At 38.6% G+C, this 23,590-nt stretch overlaps 2 protein-coding genes and 2 non-coding genes across 5 annotated transcripts in view; 1 reads left to right on the top strand and 3 right to left on the bottom strand.

The window, feature by feature from the left end:
• gtf2f2a (general transcription factor IIF, polypeptide 2a) overlaps nucleotides 1-8,292 on the top strand; it is an 11,844-nt gene extending 3,552 nt beyond the window's left edge. The window contains exons 6-10 of one of the 2 annotated variants that reach the window (XM_053477476.1): nucleotides 2,693-2,740; nucleotides 3,111-3,192; nucleotides 3,268-3,367; nucleotides 3,701-3,844; nucleotides 7,871-8,292. In XM_053477476.1, the coding sequence (XP_053333451.1) occupies nucleotides 2,693-2,740; nucleotides 3,111-3,192; nucleotides 3,268-3,367; nucleotides 3,701-3,844; nucleotides 7,871-7,990 (494 nt within the window). In that variant the 3' untranslated portion in view covers nucleotides 7,991-8,292. The remainder of the gene's footprint in view (nucleotides 1-2,692; nucleotides 2,741-3,110; nucleotides 3,193-3,267; nucleotides 3,368-3,700; nucleotides 3,845-7,870) is intronic. The other variant, XM_053477477.1, reaches the window with a different exon arrangement.
• A 769-nt stretch (nucleotides 8,293-9,061) lies between these two features.
• On the bottom strand, nucleotides 9,062-14,570 carry tpt1 (tumor protein, translationally-controlled 1). The gene is made up of 6 exons (XM_053477283.1): nucleotides 14,431-14,570; nucleotides 13,587-13,660; nucleotides 11,803-11,990; nucleotides 11,081-11,186; nucleotides 10,780-10,896; nucleotides 9,062-9,585 (listed from the first exon to the last, which is right to left on the bottom strand). The coding sequence occupies exons 1-6, from the start codon at nucleotides 14,456-14,458 to the stop codon at nucleotides 9,583-9,585; spliced, it is 516 nt and encodes a 171-aa protein (XP_053333258.1). The 5' UTR covers nucleotides 14,459-14,570; the 3' UTR covers nucleotides 9,062-9,582.
• On the bottom strand, nucleotides 10,106-10,237 carry LOC128507100 (small nucleolar RNA SNORA31). Its single transcript, XR_008355778.1, has one exon. It is a non-coding gene; the product is annotated as a small nucleolar RNA SNORA31 (small nucleolar RNA).
• Nucleotides 10,966-11,036, bottom strand: LOC128507097 (small nucleolar RNA SNORD58). The gene has a single exon (XR_008355775.1). It is a non-coding gene; the product is annotated as a small nucleolar RNA SNORD58 (small nucleolar RNA).
• Nucleotides 14,571-23,590: the final 9,020 nt, after the last annotated feature.

The raw sequence follows: 23,590 nt of genomic DNA, 5'->3' as shown, positions 1-23,590 counted from the left end.
TGGTAAGTCATTAACCTTTGCTTGTGTGAGTTTGGGCTCATGCTTTTAGCAATAGTGATGATCTATCTGTCTGTTTATCTATGTCTACCTATCGTATCTGTTTATCTTTCTCTGAATCAATCTCTATATCTCTCCCTTTCTCTCTCTTTATTTTTCCCTCTCTTTATTTTTCTCTCTCTGTATTTTTATGTATCTCCATCTCTGTTCTTCTTCTGATCTTCTCTTTCTTTCTGTATCTCTGTCACACACTCTGTATCTCTCTTGTAACTTTATCTATTTGCATCTCTTTCTCTGAATTCCTGTGTCTCTCTGTGTGTTTCTCTCCCCCTTACATTGACTCAATTTGTTCTCTCGCTCCGGGTGATTTGCAGTGACCGATCCGCCCAGCGTTTTTGGTGTGATGCTTCTTTCCGTTTGTTTTGAGCTTTCCGCCGCCGCTGCCCGTGCGCTTCATTAAGGGATCAGTGTGTGTGTGTGCGCGCGTGTTGTGTCGTGGTGCCGTGGGAGTGTGATTTGATGGTCTTCCTTGCCAATAACCTGGTTTCCACAAGCTGAATCTAGCTTTGCTTCTCTCTTTCTCTCATAACTGGTGGTGTTTCTGTGTTGCGTTTGGGGTGTGTGTGTGAGAAGCACTCGAGTTTGCTACAGCATCAGGCCTGAATTTGTGCAATTTTTCTCAGACACACACACATCTAATTATGAAAAGCTTTTCTCTCTCCTCACTCCAGCACCCACAATCTGAGAACTGAAGCCGTATCATAAAACCCCCGTTTATCGTTGATAATTGTTTTCTAACAGCACACGCTTTACTGTTTTATTTCCTACTATTCAGAAGCCTCAAACATTCCCAGCTCATCCTTTTGCAGTAATTTATCCAGCTCCCTTTACACATAACCCCTTTCTGTTCGTTTCGCAATCGAACCTTGCTTATTCTCAGCTTTAATTATTTACAGACGTCCGTTAAAAAAAATGAGTGCAATTATTTTAGTATGTTATAATAATTTGGTGTCTGGATGCTGGAGTAGGAGTGAAATGAATGTGCTTCAATATAGGGATTGGAATGTGTGTGTGTGTGTGTGTGTGTTCATATTGTACAGGTTGCGTGCTATGAGTATGTGTGTGTTCGTGTGGTAATGGATATCTGTGATCTGGCTGTGAGCCTTTAATTGACTCTTTGCGGTGTTGGTGTAGTTTGGGGGCTTGGCTTCTGGCATTGTGTGTGTGTGTGTGTGTGTGTGTGTGTAGTATGTTCAGTTCAGAACTTTACACCCGCTCATCGTGAACATGAATGTCACGGCAATACTGGGCTTTTGATGATTTCTACAAACTGGTATCCCCCGCCCCCCCCGTCAGCACTGAGACTTGAACCAGGGACCTTCTGAACAGCAGTCAAGCACCTTTAGCAGTGACCAGGCATTGGAACTACTGGTCTAGCTGATAATTTAAAGTTATGCTAACAATTCTGAGGTAGTTCTCCTTCTTAATGTCAAAAAAACCACCCCAAAGCATTGGGCGACAACCACCAAGCTGAATAAATGGCACAGTGAGGTTGAATTCAATTCAGTTTTGGTTTAAGTCCCCAACATACGAACGAGTTCAGTTCCGAAAGCTCGTACGTAAGCCCAGTTTGTTTGTAAGTCCAACAAACATTGTCTGGGTAATCTAGTGTTCCATAGTCTTGTGCCTCCCCCCCAATCAATGATTTTCACTTTTGTCTCCATCCTTATTGCTTGGCCCTTGCGGACATCTTGGGATGCGCGCTGCAATCCCATCTGATAATGTACGCTGGACATGTGATCCAACTTCCACAATTAAACATACACAAACGCTTGTTCGTATCTTCGACAGTTCATAACTCAAATGTTCGTATGCAGGGGACTTACCATATAGCGCTTTTACCAAAGGTCATTGTTGCACTTTCTGCTCTGTCCACTTTCATTATTGGAAGCTCGGGTACAAAACTGTTTGTGGGAACGTCAAGCCTAAACTATTGCGCAACTGCAGTCACAAGCCATCAGAGAACAGCTGCCTGCATCAGCCGAGTCCAAGACCATTATCCAGTGAGTCGCATTTGAAGGTGTTGATTTCGGAGCAGGAGCTTCGGTCTTGTGCGGCAGCCTTTCAGTCTCACCTTAATGTTAAACTGGCTTAATGCTGGTGTTCCAACAGCGTCCAGTTCACGTTGTGTTCTATAGAGTTCTTGGAATCTGTAGTTGTTTAGAAACGTCTCCATGTGACTTGAGTAAATCACCTGTCCACTTTATCAAGATCTGGACCGACCTCGTTAAAGCTTCTTGTTGCTTGAGTGCGGTCAAGCAACAAGTGTCGCAGGGCACACACACTACGGGCAATTTGGGCAATTAGTCTAATTTGCATGTCTTTGGACTGTGGGAGGAAACCAAAGTACCCGGGGAAAACCCACCAAGCACACAGAGACAGGAACGAACCTTGCTGGAAATCGAACTCGGACCCTGGAGGTGCAAGGCGACAGGGCTAACCACTACACCAAAACATTTGGGGTTTTCCTTTATTAAAGATATTTTAAGATCTATAAAAGAAAAACCAGTTCAAAGAAACCATAAAAAACCCAATATTAGTAATAAGAAGTGTATGTAAACTTCTGACCACTCTAATTAGGCTTAGAGTGTGTGTGTGTGTTGGCTTGGTTCTCATGTTGCCATCCCTCTCATAGGCCAGTCAGACGCTGAAGGCAGCGGTTCAGGTACTGGTACGGGCCCAGGTGAGTCCTCTGTCTACACTCAGGACTATTGGCGCTTCTTAAGAACACACACATATACACATGCACGTTTTTAAACTGATGATGTGATGAGTTGTGGTGTGAGCTGATTAAAATATTAGCCAAGACCATCATCATCATCATCATCATCATCATCACGCAGACTGTAAGCTCAGTATGGAGTAGGTCATGGTTCAGCGAATGCCGCGTGCAAAGATTTTGTATTGAAAATGACGGTTCATGTCATTGCTTGAATTGCAGAAGTGGTGTTCGGTGTCGTCACGCTCTGTGTGTGTGTGTGTGCGCGCGTGTGCTGCTTTCAAATCAGGCGGTGACTTTTTTACTAACTAGCTCTGTGTGTCTCCCCACAAAGACAAAATAGCGCTGGAGGGCGTAGTGGTGCAGCGAGCCGAGTGCAGGCCAGCCGCCAACGAGCACTACATGAGGTTGAAGAGGTACGTGTAAACATTCTGAAAACATTGTTTATTGCTTTTTTTTTTAAGGTTTGAGTTCACGATTTTTCGTTACAGGTTACAGATCGAGGAGTCGTCGAAACCCCACCGGTTCTCTCAGCAGCTGGACAAAGCCGTCACCACTAATTACAAACCAGTGGCCAACCACGCTTATAACGTGAGTCCTACATATCGTACGAAGTCGTATTACAGTCGTTTTGGCTTGCAAAAAAAAAGAAAAAATAAGGGGAAACCCCTTATAAAGTTTTGTATAGATTTATCCAGTGCTGTTGAATTCTCGATTCTGATTGGTTGTCATTCAGACCGCTTATATTTATTGTATAGCATTTCTATAGTGGCAGCTATTTCAGGCAGCTTTCTATAAAGGATAGGTCACATGACAGAACACTAATAATGAACATCCGTCAGAACATCACATACTGAACAATTTTTGTTGTTTCTGTCCTGTATGAGAAGTCGCTAGCTTTTTTTTTCTTCTCCCCCCCAACAGCTGGATTACGAGAAAAAGAAAAAGGAAGAGGGGAAAAGGGCACGAGCAGACAGGCAGCAGGTGTTGGACATGCTCTTCTCTGCCTTTGAGAAGCACCAGTATTACAACATTAAAGACCTCGTGGACATCACCAAGCAGCCTGTGGTAAGAAACAAAGTGGGAGGCGTTTATTTATTATCCCATTAGGTAGCAAAGCTTCAAAGTAAGACCGCATGTGAATTCTAAAACCATGCAGCTGATTGGTTTTCTGTATCAGCAGTTTAGAAAGAGAGCTGTCACAGCTGTATATCAAATCATACGTTTATATTAATTTTCAGTTTTAAATGTTATTGTTTTTATAGTATCAGTGTACACATGTAAAAGTCCAAAGACAGAAAATGAAATGTAGTTAAAAGTTCGATGTGTTCTCAGTTCTGAAAAACGAGCCCTATGTAAAAACGTCAAAACCTGCAGTTCCTCGAATGACCACTAGACACAATAGAGCCACATGTTAAAGTGTCCAACCTTACAACTAAAATAACCATTTTCACGGCAATACTTATCGTCTCCATCCTGCCAAGATGGTGACGATCAAAGCAGCGATCATCTCTGCAAAGAAGCTCTCCTGAAAACGTACTGTATGGGTAATGTCACAGTCCGCATGTGTTCTGTAATAAAATAAAGGGCTGTTAGCTTTAACATGCTTCTGTGGAGCAAAAGGAATAAAACACACTGTGTTCACATTAGGTACCATCACAGCAGCCTTTTTTATTTTGTTAATGAAGAAATTCCTTTAACATTACATGCCCAGGTGTTTGTTACATTTTTTTAACATATAAAATTAGGAGGAAAACATAATAAATGGTGGGCAAAGTACACAAACCGTGTACATGAGCAAAAGTAGAGATACTCAGGGTCAAATATTACTCAAGTTGAATAAAGGTACAAATGTAACTCCATGGTTAAGGCATTGGACTACGATTCTGAAAATTCAAATCTCACAACCAACAAGTCGCTTTGGATAAGGGCATCTGTCAGATGCCGAAATGTAAAAGTACTTACCTTAAAAAGTAAGTATCAAAAGTATTAAGCTTGTATTAGTTCACAGCAGCCTTTTGTATTGTGAAAATCTCTCTCTGCTTCATAAGTGACTCTACTGTTTTGTTGCTGCTGCTGTCTGCAACTTACTCTCCTTCTAATTTTAAACACCTGAACATTATTAAGTGCGCCACAAAGAATTTGCAATGCGATTTTAAATAACAGCCAGGAGGTGGCGGAATTCTCACTACAGTTACCACACACACCACTGTGGTTATGCAGCACAACGCCACATAGAAATGTAGTGAAGTGAAAGTACAGATACCTCCTGTATGATGTAGTGGAGTACGAGTAAAAGAAATTAATTAATTATTTAAAAAATCTTTTAATAAAACTACTCTAGTATTAAGTACAGACATGTGAAATATGTACTTATGTGCAGTAACAAGGCAAAATTACAGTTACGCCTTCATCCTCTGTATATAATAATAAAAGAATAGATTTGCAAGCAATGAGAAGCGGGCCCAAGCACCCTGAACCATTGCCACCCAGGAACACTAGAAAGACAGCGGGCACAGTGAGATATCCCAATAGTTATTTTGACAATTTTAGAAAGGGGAGAATTTTATGTTCAGACCTCCAAAAAGCTGGGAAAAAAGCAGCACACTATGATGTCACTCAGTGTGATGTCACTGAACGTGTTTGTATACCACTTTTTAGCGCAAATATAAGGCGACCCATTTGAGACATTAAAATCCCTCTGCATTTTTTTTTTGCATCCTCAATGCAAATTTTGCATCCTCAATGTCTTTAGATCACATCGGCCCGATTTGGCAGCGATCGTATAAATCCCCTAGGAAGAGTACAACCAAACAACCCAAATTAACAGACTTTCTGTTGAGTTGAGCCCATGACTTGCTATGTGAAAATTGTTCCGCTTAATGAGTAATTTTTGCTTGACAAGCCCTGTAAGACAAATTATATATTTTTGTAAAATCTAATTTTATTCCTTTTTTCTTTAAGATTTTACTGTTCTACGTGCAGACTTTAAGTGAAACCTACATGAGCTGCTTGTTAACAACAGCACCATCAATATTAAATCTACGAAAAAATATTATCAAGTATCTTTCTTTAAACCCAGGGGTCCGTTCTTCGTACGTCGCTTGACACATCCGAGATGAATTGACATATCTAAGATGAGATCATCGTGCTAATTACGATCTGGCTAAGTCGGTTCTTCGAGCTCACCTGTTGTTGATGATTAGTATAGCTGGATTAAGTTGTCTAGGATTATTGCGCGCTCGTGCGTTGGTTTAAAAGGCGATATGCATCGACAATAGAAACACTGATCACAAGCCCTTTGGTTGGTTGACGAAATGGAAAAAGAGCGGCTCAACTTTTTTTTGTAACACGTGTTATGCGCTAAAATGTACGGAGCCCCTAAAGGGACATGGATGGGGGGGAAAAATAAACTTTGGAGGAAAAAAAATTCACCTTGGAAAAAAAAATGACAGGGGGAAAAAATATTTGAGGCAAAAAAAAACAAAAAACAACCAAGGTAAAAAAAGAAATGCAAAGGCAAAAAAAAAAAAAATGGGAGGCAAAAAAAAATAAAAATAGCCCAACATGCTATGGATTGAAAAAAAAATAAAGCTAGGAATTTTTTTTTTCCAGAAAAGTTTGCGAGATCTCGCAAAAGGTTTGCGAGATCTCGCAAAACTTGACTCTTCAGCGTTGTCGATTTAATCCAGCAGGTGGCAGTAATGCTCCTTAAAGCTTGATCCTTGTCCGTGTACTATCATTCCAGTCCAGCGGGCGTCAGTAATGCGCCAAAAGGAAAGATAATACTCGGGTATTATTAAACAGTCATGGAGAGAATTACTGTGTAGAATTTTAGTAGCTGAATTTTACTTTCAGCTTGGCCTAAAATATAAAGACATTTAGGATGTACTCGGAGCTTCTCCTTTCCGTATTTTGGCCCCGAAAATCACATGGGCTCGATTTCTTTTCCTCCTATGTCCCGTTTTTTTTCCCTCTCTCCATTTTCCCCCCTCGCGTCTCATATCCTTTTTTTTTTTTTGCCCCCCCCCCCCCCCCCTTTTTTTTCACTTAACGGAATTCCCAATTTTTTTTTTGCCTCGGCTTTTTTTTTTTTTTTTTGCTTGTCATTTTTTTTTCCAAGGTGGATTTTTTTTTCCTCCAATTTTTTTTTTTTTCCCCCATCCATGTCCCTTTAGGGGCTCCGTAGGAAATGCCCCCCTGCCATGGATATAATATTAGAACATAAATTCCTAGGTTAATGGTTTACAAATTACATGAGACAATAAAATAAAATAAGCAATATAAAAAATAAATATGTTGTAAATGACAAAATAGAAATATTATGTATACTTTTATATTGTTTATTTTATATTAAAATTAGTTTTGTCCAATTTATCATTATAAAATATTTATTTTTAATATATAACTATTTATTTGCATATTTTTATGACAAACCCCTATAAAATAAATGTGTTACAAAATAAACATTATACAAGAATTTGTATTAATGGTCTTGACGGCTGTCTCGTGCCTAGGGTTCATTCTAATCGTAATATCATATTTGATAATAATAAACCTATGAATTTATGTTTTTTCACGTGAGTCAGTCGTGCTCTTTAACCAATCAGATGTGACCTCGCCATTTCAACCAATCATAACCCGCCAGGAACGCAGGCTTAATCCTGTTTACATGAAATAAACATTTACATTTAGGCATTTGGCAGACGCTCTTATCCAGAGCGACTTATAAAAGCAGGTTCAAGCTTACGGATATGTTGCTATGACAACAAATGCTAGAAGCGCATCGAAGAATGAAACAATTCAAGATCAGGACAAATCCACAACAATTAAATCCAGCTAACTGAGTTAGCGACGTACGAAGAATGGACCACTGCTCTCTTAACACAAACCATTAAAAACAGCGAAATTTGGTTGTCCATCAGCTGTTGTTTAAACAGATTTCCTGACTAACAGTAAAGCGTTTCTTTTAATCTAAGCTTTTAAGTAAATTCTGGTGTTTGTGACCAGAAACATGTAGAAATAAGATTTAGAATCTGGGACTTTTGACAAAAAGCCGTGTCTCTTGTCTGTGTCCCCCCGTCCAACACACAGAGTTACCTGAAGGAGATCCTGCGTGACATCGGTATCTACAACGTGAAGGGAACGCACAAGAACACCTGGGAGCTGAAACCCGAGTACAGACATTACCAGAATGAGGAGAAGGATGACTGAGCAGCTCTGCAGTGGTGTGACCGCTTTCCTCGTCTCACTATAATGGAGGCAGGAAGGAGAACGATCATCATGGAAACAAAACCTTAATCTCCGTATAGTGAAATCTGACTACTTGTTTAGAGACGCAGCTTTTAAAGTTGGATGTTTTTAATGCTTTTTATTCAAGATTTTTTTTTTTTTTGTAGTTTGAGTGGTTTTGAAGGAGGATGTTGTAGAGCAGAAGTTAAACCCATTCAGTGTTTATTTTACATTCAGGTTTGATGTACTAAATGCACAACTCAAATAAAATGTCTAGTACAAGAGTTCAACTCTGATCCTTAAATCACTGCAGCACTCATTCATCATGGTTTTATTTTTTTTCGTTTTCAAAATGAAACTACATTATCCATTATATTTGCACATGCAGTTGAAAACCACAACCAATCATAATTTAGTAAAAAAAAAAAAAAAAAGTATTAATTAACCCTATGGCTGGAGACACCCTGTACACTGGGATGGGATTCCATAGGAACCAGCCGATAGAATGATACCCAAAAGCTGATATGATTTGTACTCCGATTTTGTGAGAATCACATTTTTATAAACATGATTAAATACTACACAGTTTGTTTAGCAACCATAGCAAATAATTTACTCTTATTCACACAGGATGATGTGCTTGTCTGTCAATGTGGGAAGTTTACAGCCCCTCCTGTAGGATCATACAGGAACTGCAACTATTTCCTCACCTTAACTGAAAAATTGAGTAATCGATGAGTCATGGTGGACATACACAAATTGCAACACAAAAGAATCACGATATGGGTGTGCCATCTCTACAATTTTTAAGGCAGATAATTTATAGTTCCAAGTCTCTTTGCATCAGACAAACCTGGAGAACAGATTAAGCACTTAAGTGTTTGTAAGTTGAACCTTTAACATCTATAGCAGTCTCTGCTTAAGTGAAGTATAATTAAAAGACCAATGTAATTAGACTCATACCCTGACCTTAATTTCACATGCATCTATTTATTTTGGCACAGATTTATCTCTTCGGTTTAAATTTTAAATAACTCGACTCCCAACACGAGACACCTTTTAGCCAGCAGCTTGACTTTATTTCACAAATAGTGCCAAGAAATCCTTTACAATCCCGTGATTTTTTTGGAGAACATGGAAAGGGGGTGGACGTTGGGAGGAATAATAATACCTGCAACAACCGCCTTCTGAGCGCTGACATGCACACAGCAAAACCAATTCCCAGGCGGTCAAAGTCGGTGATGAAATTAGTTTAAAAAAATAAACCCTAACGTGAGCTGTATCATGTCGTTTTTCTCCGACAAGGCAAAAAAAGCTCTCGGCGATGTGATTCAGCTCACTACAATACTGTTCACCCCCGAGCTGGTGTGTGTGGAGGGGCTGCGAGTTCATCTGCATGGACACTGAGAGGAATCGAAGCAGGGGCCCGTAGAGGATGAAGAGAGGGGGGGTTTAAAAGAGCTTCCAGTTCTGATCCTGATGGGAGTCGAGTGGAATGAGTCATCTGATCCAAAAGCTTTTTCACAGCCACCCGCTGATGAGGAGACGCAGTCAGGGACACGAGCAGAGGGTGATTACTAAAAAATAAAAAATTTACAAATTAATCATCACTTTTAAACAAAACCCACAACATCCAAAACCTATTAATACGCACTAGAGCTCAATCCCACACATTATCTAAACCTGATATCTGATTCATATGCCAGGCTTCATATTGGCCTCCTTGACACGTTAGCTACTACTCATATGTCCTTTTCCAAGGGGGCGGGGAGAAGAAAAAAAAAATGTTTCTTCCACTCAAGCATCACAAGCATGGGAGAAAAGAGAAGAAAAAATTTTGTTTGCTTGTTTTGCGGCATCACAGAAGCGAGAAATATCATGCAACCCTGCTTGCTAAACACATTGCTACACTTAAATTTATACAGCACACGGCCATCTTTCAAGCAGACTACTTTTGGATATCGGAAAACTGAACTAGTCTAATGCTTCTGAAACTGCAGTTAAATTCTATGTTTAATTCACATGAACTTGATTGCCTTGTTATAAGGTCATGTAGACTGAGTATTCAACTAATACAACTGCAGGAATATGGGCAAGGCCCGTCCTCCTCTCTTCAATCTGTTTCTGCCACGTCATGGACAGCTAGAAAGCGCGAGGAGAATTAATGTCGCATCTCAGTGCAAACCCAGAGGCCATTTATAACGGCAGCAGGTCTATCAGTAGATGCCAGAAAACAGGCTCCGTCCCTAAAACTGGGGTACACACCAACCCATGACTTTAGTGTGCTTTTCTGTCCCTATTTTGATGAGTGCTACAACGACAGCTCTCAAAATGTGGGTAAATTTATGATGGACTTTTGCTTGGATAATCATTTTTTTTTTAAAGTAACAAAGATGCAAGTTTTAAACCAATAAAATGATTAATTGATAAAATAGGTTGCAAACATGCTAATAAAAAAAAACTATGGAAAAATAATAAACGCGTCTGTCGTTTTCGCCACTAGTCTAAGCAGAGACCATAAACATGGAAAATAATTTGCCTTTATGGACGTTCCTGAATTACAGACAGTAGCAAAAGCAAAGATTCTTGTGTGCTGAAACTCCTTTAAGCTTGAGGGTGGGGTGTGTTCAGCTTATTCACCTCCTATCAATCTCAAAATGAAGACTAGATTTGACTTTCAAATTAGATATTTGGTTTCACAAATTCACAGTTAGACTAGCATCTTGCTTGCCTTAAGCACTCCGACAAAAGCATGACGCACAGACACTTACGCATTTTTCCATCTCAAGTCCGTCTTTGAAGAAGAGCATGTATGGTGTGACTCCATCCGCGCGGAAGTCGAGCAGACCAATCGCGCCGTCGGGGTTCATGGATTCACCTGTGTAAAACTGCACCAAGAGAGACATCCGTCAGAGGGAAAAGAACTACACGAACAGTCTTTACCATCAGGCTTCAACCGTACTCAGAATATGATTTAGTTTCACTGGTCGTGACCTCCAAAGGTGTCCTAAGATAGTCATCATTGTAGGTTAAGTATTTGAGGCTCTCTTTTTCTCTCTTTCACACACTTACCTGGTAGTCCTTGAATTTGCCTAGGATTTTCTTGACCTCAGCTTGAGCATGAGCCATGAAAGGCTCTACCCGGTCCGGAGCGGTTTCCTGCAGTTTAGCCTTGACCCTGCCACAAAAAGAAACTTGTGTTAATCGTACGGCAACAACGCAGTGAATGCACCAATGTGGAATTAAATCAAGCTCTGAAGGAAGCCCTGTTGTCCCCAATTCAATCTCCCGAGTCATGGACAGGACAGGAAGAAAGCGCGGGGACGGTTTATTTAGCATCTACAAATTAAAAACCCACTCACTTACAAGAGAAGCAACCGGGCTGTCAACAGATGCAAAAAACAAAAACCCAAAGACAGGTTAGTCTGATAAATAAATAAACACTACAGCCAAATAGCAGTGTTTATTTATTTATCAGACTAAACTGTCTTTGGGTTTGTTTTTATTACAGACAATAGCGAAAGCAAAAATTCTTGTGTGCTGAAACTCCTTTAAGCTTGAGGTTGGGGTGTGTTCAACTTATTCACCTCATATCAAGTTTAAATAAATAAATTTCACGCCACTCCCAACCAAAACAGAAGATGACTTATTCCACACAGAACAATAAATTGGCTCCATTTTAACGTTAAAACTTGCACTCTGAAGTGCTTCTACTTAGTTATAATTTTAAAACCCCTCATTTCATGGTATTCACATCAAGTAAATCGATATGCTGACGGGGCATAAACACTCACGCCTTCATGTACTCCTTGATGTAGACTGTGTAAGACTTCTTGTCGTAGCTGGTTTCCTGGAGCTTGTGGTTGAGTATAATGTCGACTCCGCTCACCGTCGTTGTGTCGCAGCCCTCATCCAGGACCTCAGCGGACGCGTTTCCACCGATCAGCGCATCGTCAATCGCCCCCTCTGATCTACTGACCATCTATAAACACAAACGTGAAGCACTAGTGAAAACTCTGATCTGCTGTAAGCCTTGGGAATTAGTGTTACTCCATGAAGAGAGGATGATAAAAGAACTCAAAGTGCTCACTTAGAGGGGAAAAATCTAAAGAACGTGACCATATGCAAACAACGTCATTTGTTCAAACCCATTGTATTTTGGTCCGATTGGATTTGCGTGCCATGTCTGTTAACATCAATAATAATAAGTGCTTATCTGATACTTAAATGAACGTGGCTGTCCTCTGAAACACACATGTGCATATTGATATAAATTTTCATGCGCCCTCTGGGATATTATTTAGGATTTTGCTCTAGTAAACGGCAAGCAGTTAGGTCTGTTGTATTTGTTGGGTCCAAAAGAAGGAAAGGCCTCGCTTTAACTGTTTTAGCAGCCATTGCTACAGCGCGGCTATGAAAACGCTGTGCTTCTGGTGTTGACTGATGATGTTTGCATGCTACACAGAGACAAAGTCGCATAAATACAGACCTATCCGCTCTACTGCTTATCAGATAGGCATCCAAACTAGAACCATATACAAGAAAGGCTCTGAATCAAAAAACCTCAGATGTGCACGCAGTTAAAAAATCTTGTGTCTCAGAGCAAAAATAGTCAGATTCGAGTCACTTCAGGTTGATAAAGGTTTCCCGGGATGCCAATCCCAAAACTACTACTCTTCTTCTGTTTCACGAGATTTGATCCATGCTAGAAAAAGAGGTATAGGCTAATTATTGAGCAAGTCTGTGTAGGAATTTTAAACTCAAAACTGAAGATGTATCCACTTTGTGATTATCTTCTTTTTATCTAACGCGTGCAAAGCACCAGCGGTGACGATGACACGGAGCAAAATTAGATCTGTAAACAATGTGCGGCAACACTGCTGTCTGAAGAGTCCTGATAAACTGACACACCCACTCAAGTCACTCTAAGCATAAATTCATGCTGAACTGGGAAAAGACCGTGGCAACCTACGTAAGTGTTTATTGTAGTTCGTAAACTTGGTTCTACTCTAGAGCAGGCACATCTTAAAAAAATAAAAGCAAAAACCTACCATGCACAGGATACCTTAGTTGGTTTAATAAAGACGTTCTTAATTCCGTTTACAACGATGATGTTTACTTTTATAAAAAAATTTTAATAGACATTGACGTGCTCCACTGTCTTAGATTTACAATTTTAAGATTTGAAATGTGGCTATGCTTTGAAACAAACCATAGTGTTGTTCACATCAATAATCTCATTTTAAAAGAAACGGTCGCTGGTGCAACTTCTCCTCCAGGCAAAATTAGAAAACCGTCTCTCACCCTGTCATAGCATTAAATCTCATTCCTGAAACATGTATACATGCACAAAAAAATAAAAAATACTGGACACACTAGAATCTTTAAGAAAGAAAAAAAAAAAGCAATAGCAACAAGGCTAATCCAGAATCGATGTGAGAATCTCAGGGAAGGAAATCCAGCATGTGACTCATTCAGCTCTGAGTCAAACCTTATACACGACCTGCCATTAAAAAAACGGGAGGGAGAGAGAGGGTGTTGAGACAGTATATACGTACAGTATGTTGAAATTAGTTACCTTTCCCTCGACCTCGATCATCATTCCGTTCTCGGAAAATTTCATGCGGTAAATGTCCGAGAACATCTCGTCTCCTGAAAAGCAAAAAACAAACAAACGAAGCGGATTAAGTACATGATCTATACTTCCACAGACTTAAACGATTAGGATCAGCTGATAAAAAATCCCCTTGAATGTATGAACCTAAACCATATCTTGTTTGCTAAATATTTTAATCTAATTAATCTCCTGAGCAGAACTGAACTGGATCCAAAGACTGGAAAAATTCATGAAGCAGTAATAACCTAACTAGCTTAAATTAATTAGTGACTGATAACTGAAAATAAGAACAAATCCGAAGAAATAAAGTCGTGAATAAGTAAAAAATAAAATTAAAAATTAAAAAGCCTGAAACCAAGCAGGTGAGGCTGAGTAAACTGTACAGATGTGAGTTAGCTCAGAGCTACGTGTCCATTTAAAGCCAAGGGAGGGAAGAAAAAAAATGCCGGCGTTTTAGCATAACAGCTAACAGGCTAATAAAGTGTTTTCTGTTTAATTCGTGACTCGACATTTTCTTTTAAATTGTCTGAAATTTACTTAAAATACGCAATAAATCCGTAAACACAACTAAGAATGCGAGGAAAACGAAAAAGTATTTTAAAAAGCCTACTTTAATACGCCGCTAACGGTGTTTAAGCGCGTGCGAGCTCCTGGGCGTAAAATGCTAGCTATGCTAACTAGGCCTTGACTGGGAAACACAGATTTTCACTAAAACAAAAAACACCACAAATGCATAAAAATCCCGAAAATACCGCCGGGATCACATTACAGGAAACACAGAGACAAAGTTTTTGAGCGTTCTTACCGGTGATGATGTCCCTGTAGATGATCATTTTGTCGGATTGTGTCGAGGTGTTTCAGGAGACACTGGCTCTTACTGCAGCCCGGCCGACACTCTCAGCTGAAAAGGCCGATCGATGGAAACTCTCCGCCGGATACTGTCTTCTGCGGCAACTATGACGTCACATCCTACCTCCTTCCCGCCTTCCCACTAGTCACGAGAGGCACCTGCGCCATCTAGAGGATATCTCGGGAATCACACCACTTTCTCTACGCGTTCTGAAACGTATTAATTAATTCATTCATTCATTCATTTATTCGTTCATTCAAGAGCATTGGTGACTCAGTAATAGGTTTCAATGCCAATGCTGTTATAGATAAAATGGCAGTGTAAGGACCAACAGCCAGTTGAGCAAACACTTTATTTGCAGTTAAAAGTGACATGCCGGCATCAGGATCTCCACTGAATCTGATAAAACTCTTTATGTTTCGAATCATAAGCCAGTTTTTCTCCATTTGACAATGTCACTGAATCTTCTACGATGTGATAAAGATGATACAATTTATTAGCCCTGACTGATATGTGACCAGCTTTATTCAGAATCTCAATTTTCAAATGATTATAAGGTAGAAGACGACTAATACTGGATTAATGAAGATACTTTCTTCCTGTTTTTGCATGGGTTTCCACTGGGTTCCTCCCAATGTCCAAAAACACAGGTGGATTAGCCATGCTTTATTCATGGTGCCGTAGCGGTTAGCACTGCTGCTTTGCACCTCGAATTCCTGCTTCAGGTTTAAGTGCATGGAGTTTTCATGTTTCCCCCATGATTGTGGGTTTCCTCCCACAGTGCAAATACATGCAGAGTAGACTGAAGTGTGTTTTCAAATAGCACATAGTGTATAAATGAATGTGTGCACTGTGATGTATTGCCACCATGTCCAGGCTGTACCCTGCCTCATGCCTGAAGTCCCCTGGGATAAGCTCCACGCCTCCCCTAACCCTGTACAAGATAAGCAGTGTAGGGAATGAATGAGTGTCTGAGTCTATGTGTGAATCATGCCCTGCCTCATTTAAAATACATCCTTGTGACCAGTGTTTTCCAGAATAGACTGTGGATCCACTGTGACTCAAGTCATAATAAAGTGATTATGGAAGATGAATGATTGATTAATGATGGATTGATGAATTCACTGTCCTAAACAAATTCCCTTGGTGGAAAAATTAAATGCATGTTTTATTTATGAACCCTAGACCCTGGAGGTACAAGGTCACAGTACTAACCACTACATCACAGTGCCACCTAATGTTAAAATGTTTCTATTATATTCTAAAGAAACATGGCTTACCCATATATTATACAGTAACTGACTTTTTTGTTGTTGTTGTAATTTTGTCTTTTGCTTTTGTTCCAAATAATAATGATGCATCCGTTATCTCAAATTATCAAAACATGCTGGTGACGTGAAACTAAGTCATGCTGTTTATATCAGGCATATTAGTAACATACTGTATGTTTTCTCAGGCCAGAAACTTTTTCCTGATTTACTTACAGTGAAAAAGATATCGGAGTGAGATTTACTTAAGAAAAGTGTAGCAAGAATTTCAACATCAGTAAGATAAACCAAGCATATTTAAGTACAAAAACATGCCAAAGCCAATAAAAATTGCAGTTTCCTTTTTCACTACTTAAGTTTTTCCAAACTAAATTAAATGTTTTGGTTTTAAGTAAGGTTTATTTATTCAATGCAAGAAAGTACCACGGAATTATGTTTAAAATACGTTTATTGTTCATCATTACCTACCGTATTAACAGTCACGAAAAACCTAAAACTGTAGCAACCAAGAAAACTTTACAGAAACGATTGATCTTTTAAAATATTTCACAATAAAGTATGTTTAATAATAATACGTTTAAATCAGGGAAAGATATCCAAAATACACTTTTAGGTTTAGCCACATTGTCCCATTTATTAATTTAGTACAGAACCTAAATTATAAGTAATTAAGTAAATAACTTTATTTTTGTGCATTTAAAAAATCAAAACATCATATGACTTTTTTTGTGTGATGTGTATGTAAACCTGATTTCACAGTTATAAGTAATGCATTGAAACAGACCTTCAACTTATTCCTGCTTAGCTAGTTAGTTAGTTAGTTAGTTAGTTAGTTAGTTAGTATGTGCATGTATAATACTGTGAAAAAGTATTTGCTCCTTCCTGTTTTTTTTTTTTTTTGTATATTTGTCAAACTTAAATGATTGGGATCATCAAAAAAAATAATATTACATAAAGATAAGTCAAGTAAATACATAATACATGTTTGTACTGTATGTAAAATGATGATTCTATTTACTACAGGAAAAATCGCTGTACAAACCTGACTGGTCCTATGTAAAAAAGTAATTGCCTCCTAAACCTCATAACTGTTTTCAAAAGTGTTTGAAATAACTGTGGAAGAATTCGGGCTCACTCTTCTTTGCAGAAATGTTTAACCTTAATTATGTTTTTGGTTTGGACAGTCTCCTGCTTTTTTTTTTTCCTTAATAAATTAAGACATAAATAAAAAATCTGCATTGTGTATTTACTTTATTTACTATTACTAAAAGAAATATTTGAGTATCAGAAACATTTAAGTGTGAAAAAAAGGGGGCAAATACTCTTTCATGACACTTTATTGTCAAAGTCAAGGACAATACGACCATGCAAACAGAATTTCCAGATGTGCACAAAAGGATTGAAAAAAATGAGTGCAAATAACTCACATATAACAAACAGACACAACAAGTAACAGGAGTGCACACAGGTTATGACAGTAAAACAGTAAAAATAACATGAGACATTTAAAGTGTTGCAGATTATCACTTAAATGTTGCAGTGTCACAGAAAAATGCAGTATGGTAGTTGAAGTGAATTGAGTACAATAAATATACGTAATGTAAAGTGCAAATGCAAATAGCAGCATGGAGATATATGATTATATTGTGCATATTTATGTTTGTGCTGTTTTTGTTATGTTAAATGTAAACATGTCCATGGTATCTTTTAAAGGAGTTGATAAGTCTGATAGCTTGGGGAAAAAAGCTGTTGCTTAGTCTGATGGTCTTGCAGCGCATGCTGCGGTAGCGCTTGCCGGATAGTAAAAGGGTAAACAAGTCATGAGCTGGGTGGGTGGGATTTCTGATGATGTTGATGGCACTCTTGCTACAGTGGGACGAATATAAATCTTGAATGGCTGGTTAGGCTGATCTGGTGATCTGTCCTTACCACCCTCTGCAGGGCCTTCTGGTCAGCAGCAGTGCAGTTCCCGTACCAGACTGAGAGGCTGCTGGTGAGGATGCTCTCAATAGCGCATCTGTAAAAGGTGGTAAATGCCGGAGGCGGAAGGTCAGCTTTTCTCATCCTTCGGAGGAAGTGGAGACGTTGCTGTGCCTATTTGACTATGGAGGTGGTGTTGGTGTCCCAGATAGCAAGGTGACATTGATTCAATGTTGAAATTTCATCAGAATCATCATTTTGGTTGATGTTGATTATTCAATGCTAAATAATGTTGAATCAATGTTGATAATGTATTGCTTTTCTGTGTTGAAAAGACAAACATTTAATCAATGTTGATTTTTGGTTTTGGAACCCATCCTCATTCAACAATGTACGGCAAATTAAATAACCAAGTGCATGTCTATAAAATGTGTATGCATGTGTGTATGTGTTGAAAACAGGTTCAAAAATTGACTGCAAGAGATTTGCCATGCTTCAAATAAATAAATAAATAATAATAATAATAAAAAATATATATATATATATATTATTGTTATTGAGGAAAAAATAATAATTTGACGGTAAGTCTTGTGTATTTATCTTGCTGTCTAGTTTACTCATTTGAGAGCTTAATTCCTGTTTGCCCTTCAAAAGTAAAAAACTTTTGGCTCGCATTTGACATCGGAGGGTGTCGGAGGGTGTTTTTACACTGTCGCCACGTCAGTATAATACATTCTACATACATGAGAATTCAATATGTTGTAGTCTGGAAGTTCCTGCCACTCACAGTAAGAGAATTTTGGCGATCGGACCTACGGTATTGGGAAGCATTTGTTTAAGAGCTTAGTTCCTGTTTGCCGTTGTCTGTGTCTGACCCAGAGCAGTGTGCGTGCCCCCCACCCCCCCTCCGCCACTGTCAGGAGTTACTATAGTAACAAGTCTTCACAGCTGTTTATTGATAAACAGTCTCTCTTTTTCTCACTTAAAGTTTAAAACTCAGCACTTTACTGTCTTTCGCGTTTATCATGATGCTAATAAGCCACGCCCCTAGCAACCATTTAGAGCACCCTTCACAATTATCGACAAAAGAGAAAGGTTGCGTGACTATTGTTTGTGTAACTGAAGATTGCACTGAGCAATATTGTGACACAGCCTGTGATCAGCATGCATCTAAGGGCCTGTCCACACGGAGACGCGTTTCGCTGTATACGTATACATTTTCTATCGTATTGGCGTTTCGTCCACACGGATCCAGCGTTTTAGGAGACTGAAACCGCTATTTTTTGAAACCGGGTCCCAAAGTGGATAAATCTAAAAAACGACACCCTTGCGTCTACGTGTGTACGGCCAATCCGTATATTTTGTGAAACGATGATGTCATCACATCACGTGTCGGCTGCGTCACACGTAACAGCAACAACAATAATGGCGGACTACATGATTGTGTTCGTGTTGCTACAAAGCCTACTAGCTTTATTACAGCAAAATCTATTGCTTCTATGCAACTGTTATGAGCAACAAGCGATAATGAACAACACCATCTTGGTTCGTATACAGCGCGCAAGGTTATGCGCATGCTCAAAGTCTTCTTCTCCGTGTATAGTGTATCTCTATGGCAGAATTACAGCGGCCCATACTGGTCTGGCATATATACTACACCGTTTTCAGTGGTTTCGTGCGTACTCTGGGTAGAAAGCTTATAATAAAATCACCAAAATAAGTTCTCATGTCAGAATAAATACGCAAACAGTCAGTATCTGAGCGTACGGATTGGAAATTCGTGGGTACGGTTTGTTAATCCATGGCCACGATTTGTTAAACTGAGGGAACAGTTTAAGTATTTGTGAGTGCGGTTGATAGACTAAGGGGACAAATTGACTGATTTTTTTTGTTGTTGTTGTTTTTTTTGGTACATAATATAACAGACTGCATTGTTACATTAAGTATATTTGTTTTCATAGCATTGAATATGTACAGTTGTGGCCAAAAGTTTTAAGAATTACATAAATATTGGAAATTGGAAAAGTTGCTGCTTAAGTTTTTATAATAGCAATTTGCATATACTCCAGAATGTTATGAAGAGTGATAAGATAAATTGCATAGTCCTTCTTTGCCATGAAAATTAACTTAATCCCAAAAAAACTTTTCCCCTGCATTTCATTGCTGTCATTCAAGGACCTGCTGAGATCATCTTGTTACCGCAGGTGAGAATGTTGACGAGCACAAGGCTAGTGTGTCAGGCTGATTGGGTTAGAATGGCTTGATATGTTAAAAGGCCTCAGAGTTTGTCTTTGCTTCAACAGTTCAGAAATGGCTTTGTTATGCCCCAGAACGGCTGGGGGGAATTGCTCGTGGTGGAAAACCATAAGTTCAGACTTACTGTATGTCTTATCTGTTTTGCTGAGTAAATATATTTCAACTGTACTAATAATGTTTTAGTCATCTGTTGTGTTTCTGTCTTGGTTGTTTCTATTTGCATTTGACTGAATTTTGCTGAGGCAGGTTGCAATTTGTATATGCTGGTATGGTTTTCCAGTCTCTTCTCTTGGCAGTTAGATTCTGTTTTATAAATTCAGAATAAACAATCTTTTCTAATAGTTACAGTCATTTTGTCATCCAGTTTATAATAATTTGTATGTAAGTTGTAGTGTGTTTTATTATATAGTTGTTTTATTCTAATTGTGATGTTACTTCCTGTTTAAATGGGTATGGAGCATAAATAAATAAATATGTTTACATGTAAACTGAAGGATGTTGAGTTACTGACTTTTTTTTTTTTTTTTTAAAAAAAGCTTTTCAGCCCTACATGGTCTCTGATTTAAAGAAATAAATCTAAACGGACATAATTTACTGTCATAGAATCTTGTACATAAAGCAAGACTAAACTATAATTGCTTCAATGTTGATTCAAAGTAAAATAAGTGATTTAATTTAAATTGAACAAACATTGATTTTATGCCCATCTTGATCTATTTTTCATCATTGAAATAACATTATTTCAAGCTGCAAACCTGATGAAAAATCAATGCTAAATTTGAACATCCATTCAATGACAAGTTGGTTGATGCTTTAATGTTGATTCAATGATGATTCAATGTTGTTCTGCTATCTGGGGTTCCATGTCAGATCATCTGTGATGTGCACCCCCAGAAACTTGGGGCTTTTCACAGACTCCACAACACTGCCATTTATAGTAAGAAGGGTATGCGGCTTGTGGTTCTTCCTGAAGTTCATGTTTATTTCTTTTGTTTTACTGACATTAAGTTGTAGGTTGTTACTGTCCCACCAGTTGATGAGTTGATGTACCTTCTCTCTGTAGTCTGAGTCGTTGTCGTCACTGATGAGGCCCACCACTGTTGTGTCGTCTGCGAACTTGATGATATGGTTCGAATTGTATCTGGCACAACAGTCATGTGTCATCAGCATGAACAGCAGAGGGCTCAGCACACATCCCTGGGGGACCAGGGATGTGTGCTGATGATGATGGTCTCTGAGGAGTTTTTGCTAACTTTAACTGTCTGTGGTCTTTCTGTAAGAAAGTCAAGTATCCAGTTACATAGTGGGGTGGTGATGCCTATTTCACTGAGTTTGCGTACAGCATTCGCACATAGCTGTTTTTATTTTCCAGGTGGGACAGGCATAGATGAAGAGCTGTTGATATGGCATCATCAGTGGAGCGCTTAGGACGGTATGCAAACTGGTAGGGGTTGAATGTGGTTGGAAGACTGAATGTTATGTGGGCCTTGACTAACCTTTAAAAGCACTCTTCTTTTGTATCGGTTTGATCGTTGTGGCTTTAAAGCATGTTGGTATGGTGGCTTGGTTTAGAGAGGTGTTGAAAATATCAGTGAGGACGTCTGTGAGAGAGTCAGCACAGTCTCTAAGCACACGCTGTAGTATATTGTCAGGGCCTGCAGCTTTCCTAAGATTTACCTTAAGTAGGGTCTTCCTCAGATCGACTGGGGCCAGCTGAACTGTTTTGCTGTCTGGGCAGAGAGGGACGTGTGGTGGTATTTTCATTTTCAATCCGGCTGAAGAAGGTGTTGAGTGAGTTCAGAAAGTCTATATAGTCCACACACAGTGGTGGCGTCGGTCTGTAGTCTGTGACTGACCGAATGCCTTGCCATAGGCGTCTGGTTTTTTTTTGTCTGTAAAGTGTGCTTGTATTTTTTTGTCCATAGGCACGTTTGGCTGTTCTTACACCCCAGTTTAAGTTTGCTTTGGTCTAAGGGATCTGAGGGCATCTTTGTCACTTTGACTTAAAAGCATTGTTCCTTGCTCTCACAAGCTCACGTACCTCCCAAGTAAACCAGGGTTTTTTATTTGCTCTTGTGATGATGTTTTTTATAATGGTTACGTCTTCCATGCATTTAAATACGTATCCTACCACAAACTCATTGTATTCTGAGAGGTTTACCTGTTGGTTGGTGGTGGCAGCCTCCCTAAAAACAATCCAACCTGTGCTCTTAAAACAGTCCTGGAGAGCTGAGGTAGCTCCCTCTGGCCATGTTCTGATTTGCTTATGAAGGCCTGCTCCTGGTTAACAATGGTCTATATGCAGGAATTAGCCTGACAGAGAGATGGTCCGAGTTCCCTATTGATAGGTACGGCATATGATACATCGCCTAAGTTATTTATTTTTTAAACCACATTAAAACATTCTGTAATTTTGTCTTTTGCTTTTGTTTCAAATAATAATGATGCATCCGTTATCTCAAATTATCAAAACATGCTGGTGACGTAAAACTAAGTCATTCTGTTTATATCAGGCATATATTAAGGGCTTAGTAACATACTGTATGTTTTCTCAGGCTAGAAACTTTTTCCTGATTTACTTACAGTGAAAAAGATATCGGAGTGAGATTTACTTAAGAAAAGTGTAGCAAAAGTTTCCACATCAGTAAAATAAACCAAGCATATTTAAGTACAAAAACATGCCAAAGTCAATAAATAGTTTCCTTTTTCACTACTCAAGTTTTTCCAAACTAAATTAAATGTTTTGGTTTTAAGTCAGTTTAATTTATTTTATGCAAGAAAGTACCACAGAATTATGTTTAAAATACGTTTATTGTTCATCATTACCCACCGTATTAACAGTAACGAAAACCTAAAACTGTAGCAACCAAGAAAACTTTACAGAAATGATTGATCTTTTAAAATATTTCACAGTAAAGTATGTTCAATAATAATACATTTAAATCAGGGAAATATGTCCAAAATAGACTTTGAGGCTTACCCACATTGTCCCATTTATTAATTTAGTAAAGAACTTAAATTATAAATAATTAAAGAATTAACTTTATTTTTGTGCACTTAAAAAATCAAAACATCATACGACTTTTTTGTGTGTGATGTGTATGTAAACCTGATTTCACCCTGTTATAAGAAATGCATTGAAACAGACGTTCAACTTGTACCTTATACCAGACCTTATATATATATATATATATATATATACTGCTTAGTTAGTTAGTTAGTTAGTCAGTTAGTATGTGCATGTACAATATCGTAAATAAGTATTTGCTCCTTCCTGTTTTTCTTTTGTATATTTGTCAAACTTAAAAAATTTGGATCATAAAATTTTTTTTTCCTTTTTTTTACATAAAGATAAGTCAAGTAAATACATAATACATGTTTGTACTGTATGTAAAATGATGATTTTATTTACTACAGGAAAAATCGCTGTACAAACCTGACTGGCCCTATGTAAAAAAGTAATTGCCTCCCAAACGTTATAACTGGTTGTGCCACCCTTGGCGGCAACAACTGCAATCTAGTGTTTGATATAACTGTGGAAGAATTTTGGCTCACTCTTCTTTGCAAAATTGTTTTAATTTTGCCACACTGGAGGCTTTTCGAGCAAGAACAGCCTGTTTAAGGATCTTAATCGGATTTAAGTCCGGATTTTGACTAGGCCAAACCAAAAC

This window comes from Clarias gariepinus, chromosome 18, assembly GCF_024256425.1.
Source record: "Clarias gariepinus isolate MV-2021 ecotype Netherlands chromosome 18, CGAR_prim_01v2, whole genome shotgun sequence".
Lineage (NCBI taxonomy): Eukaryota > Metazoa > Chordata > Actinopteri > Siluriformes > Clariidae > Clarias > Clarias gariepinus.
Note: the sequence above shows the minus strand (reverse complement) of the source record. Positions and strands in the feature narration are given on the sequence as shown.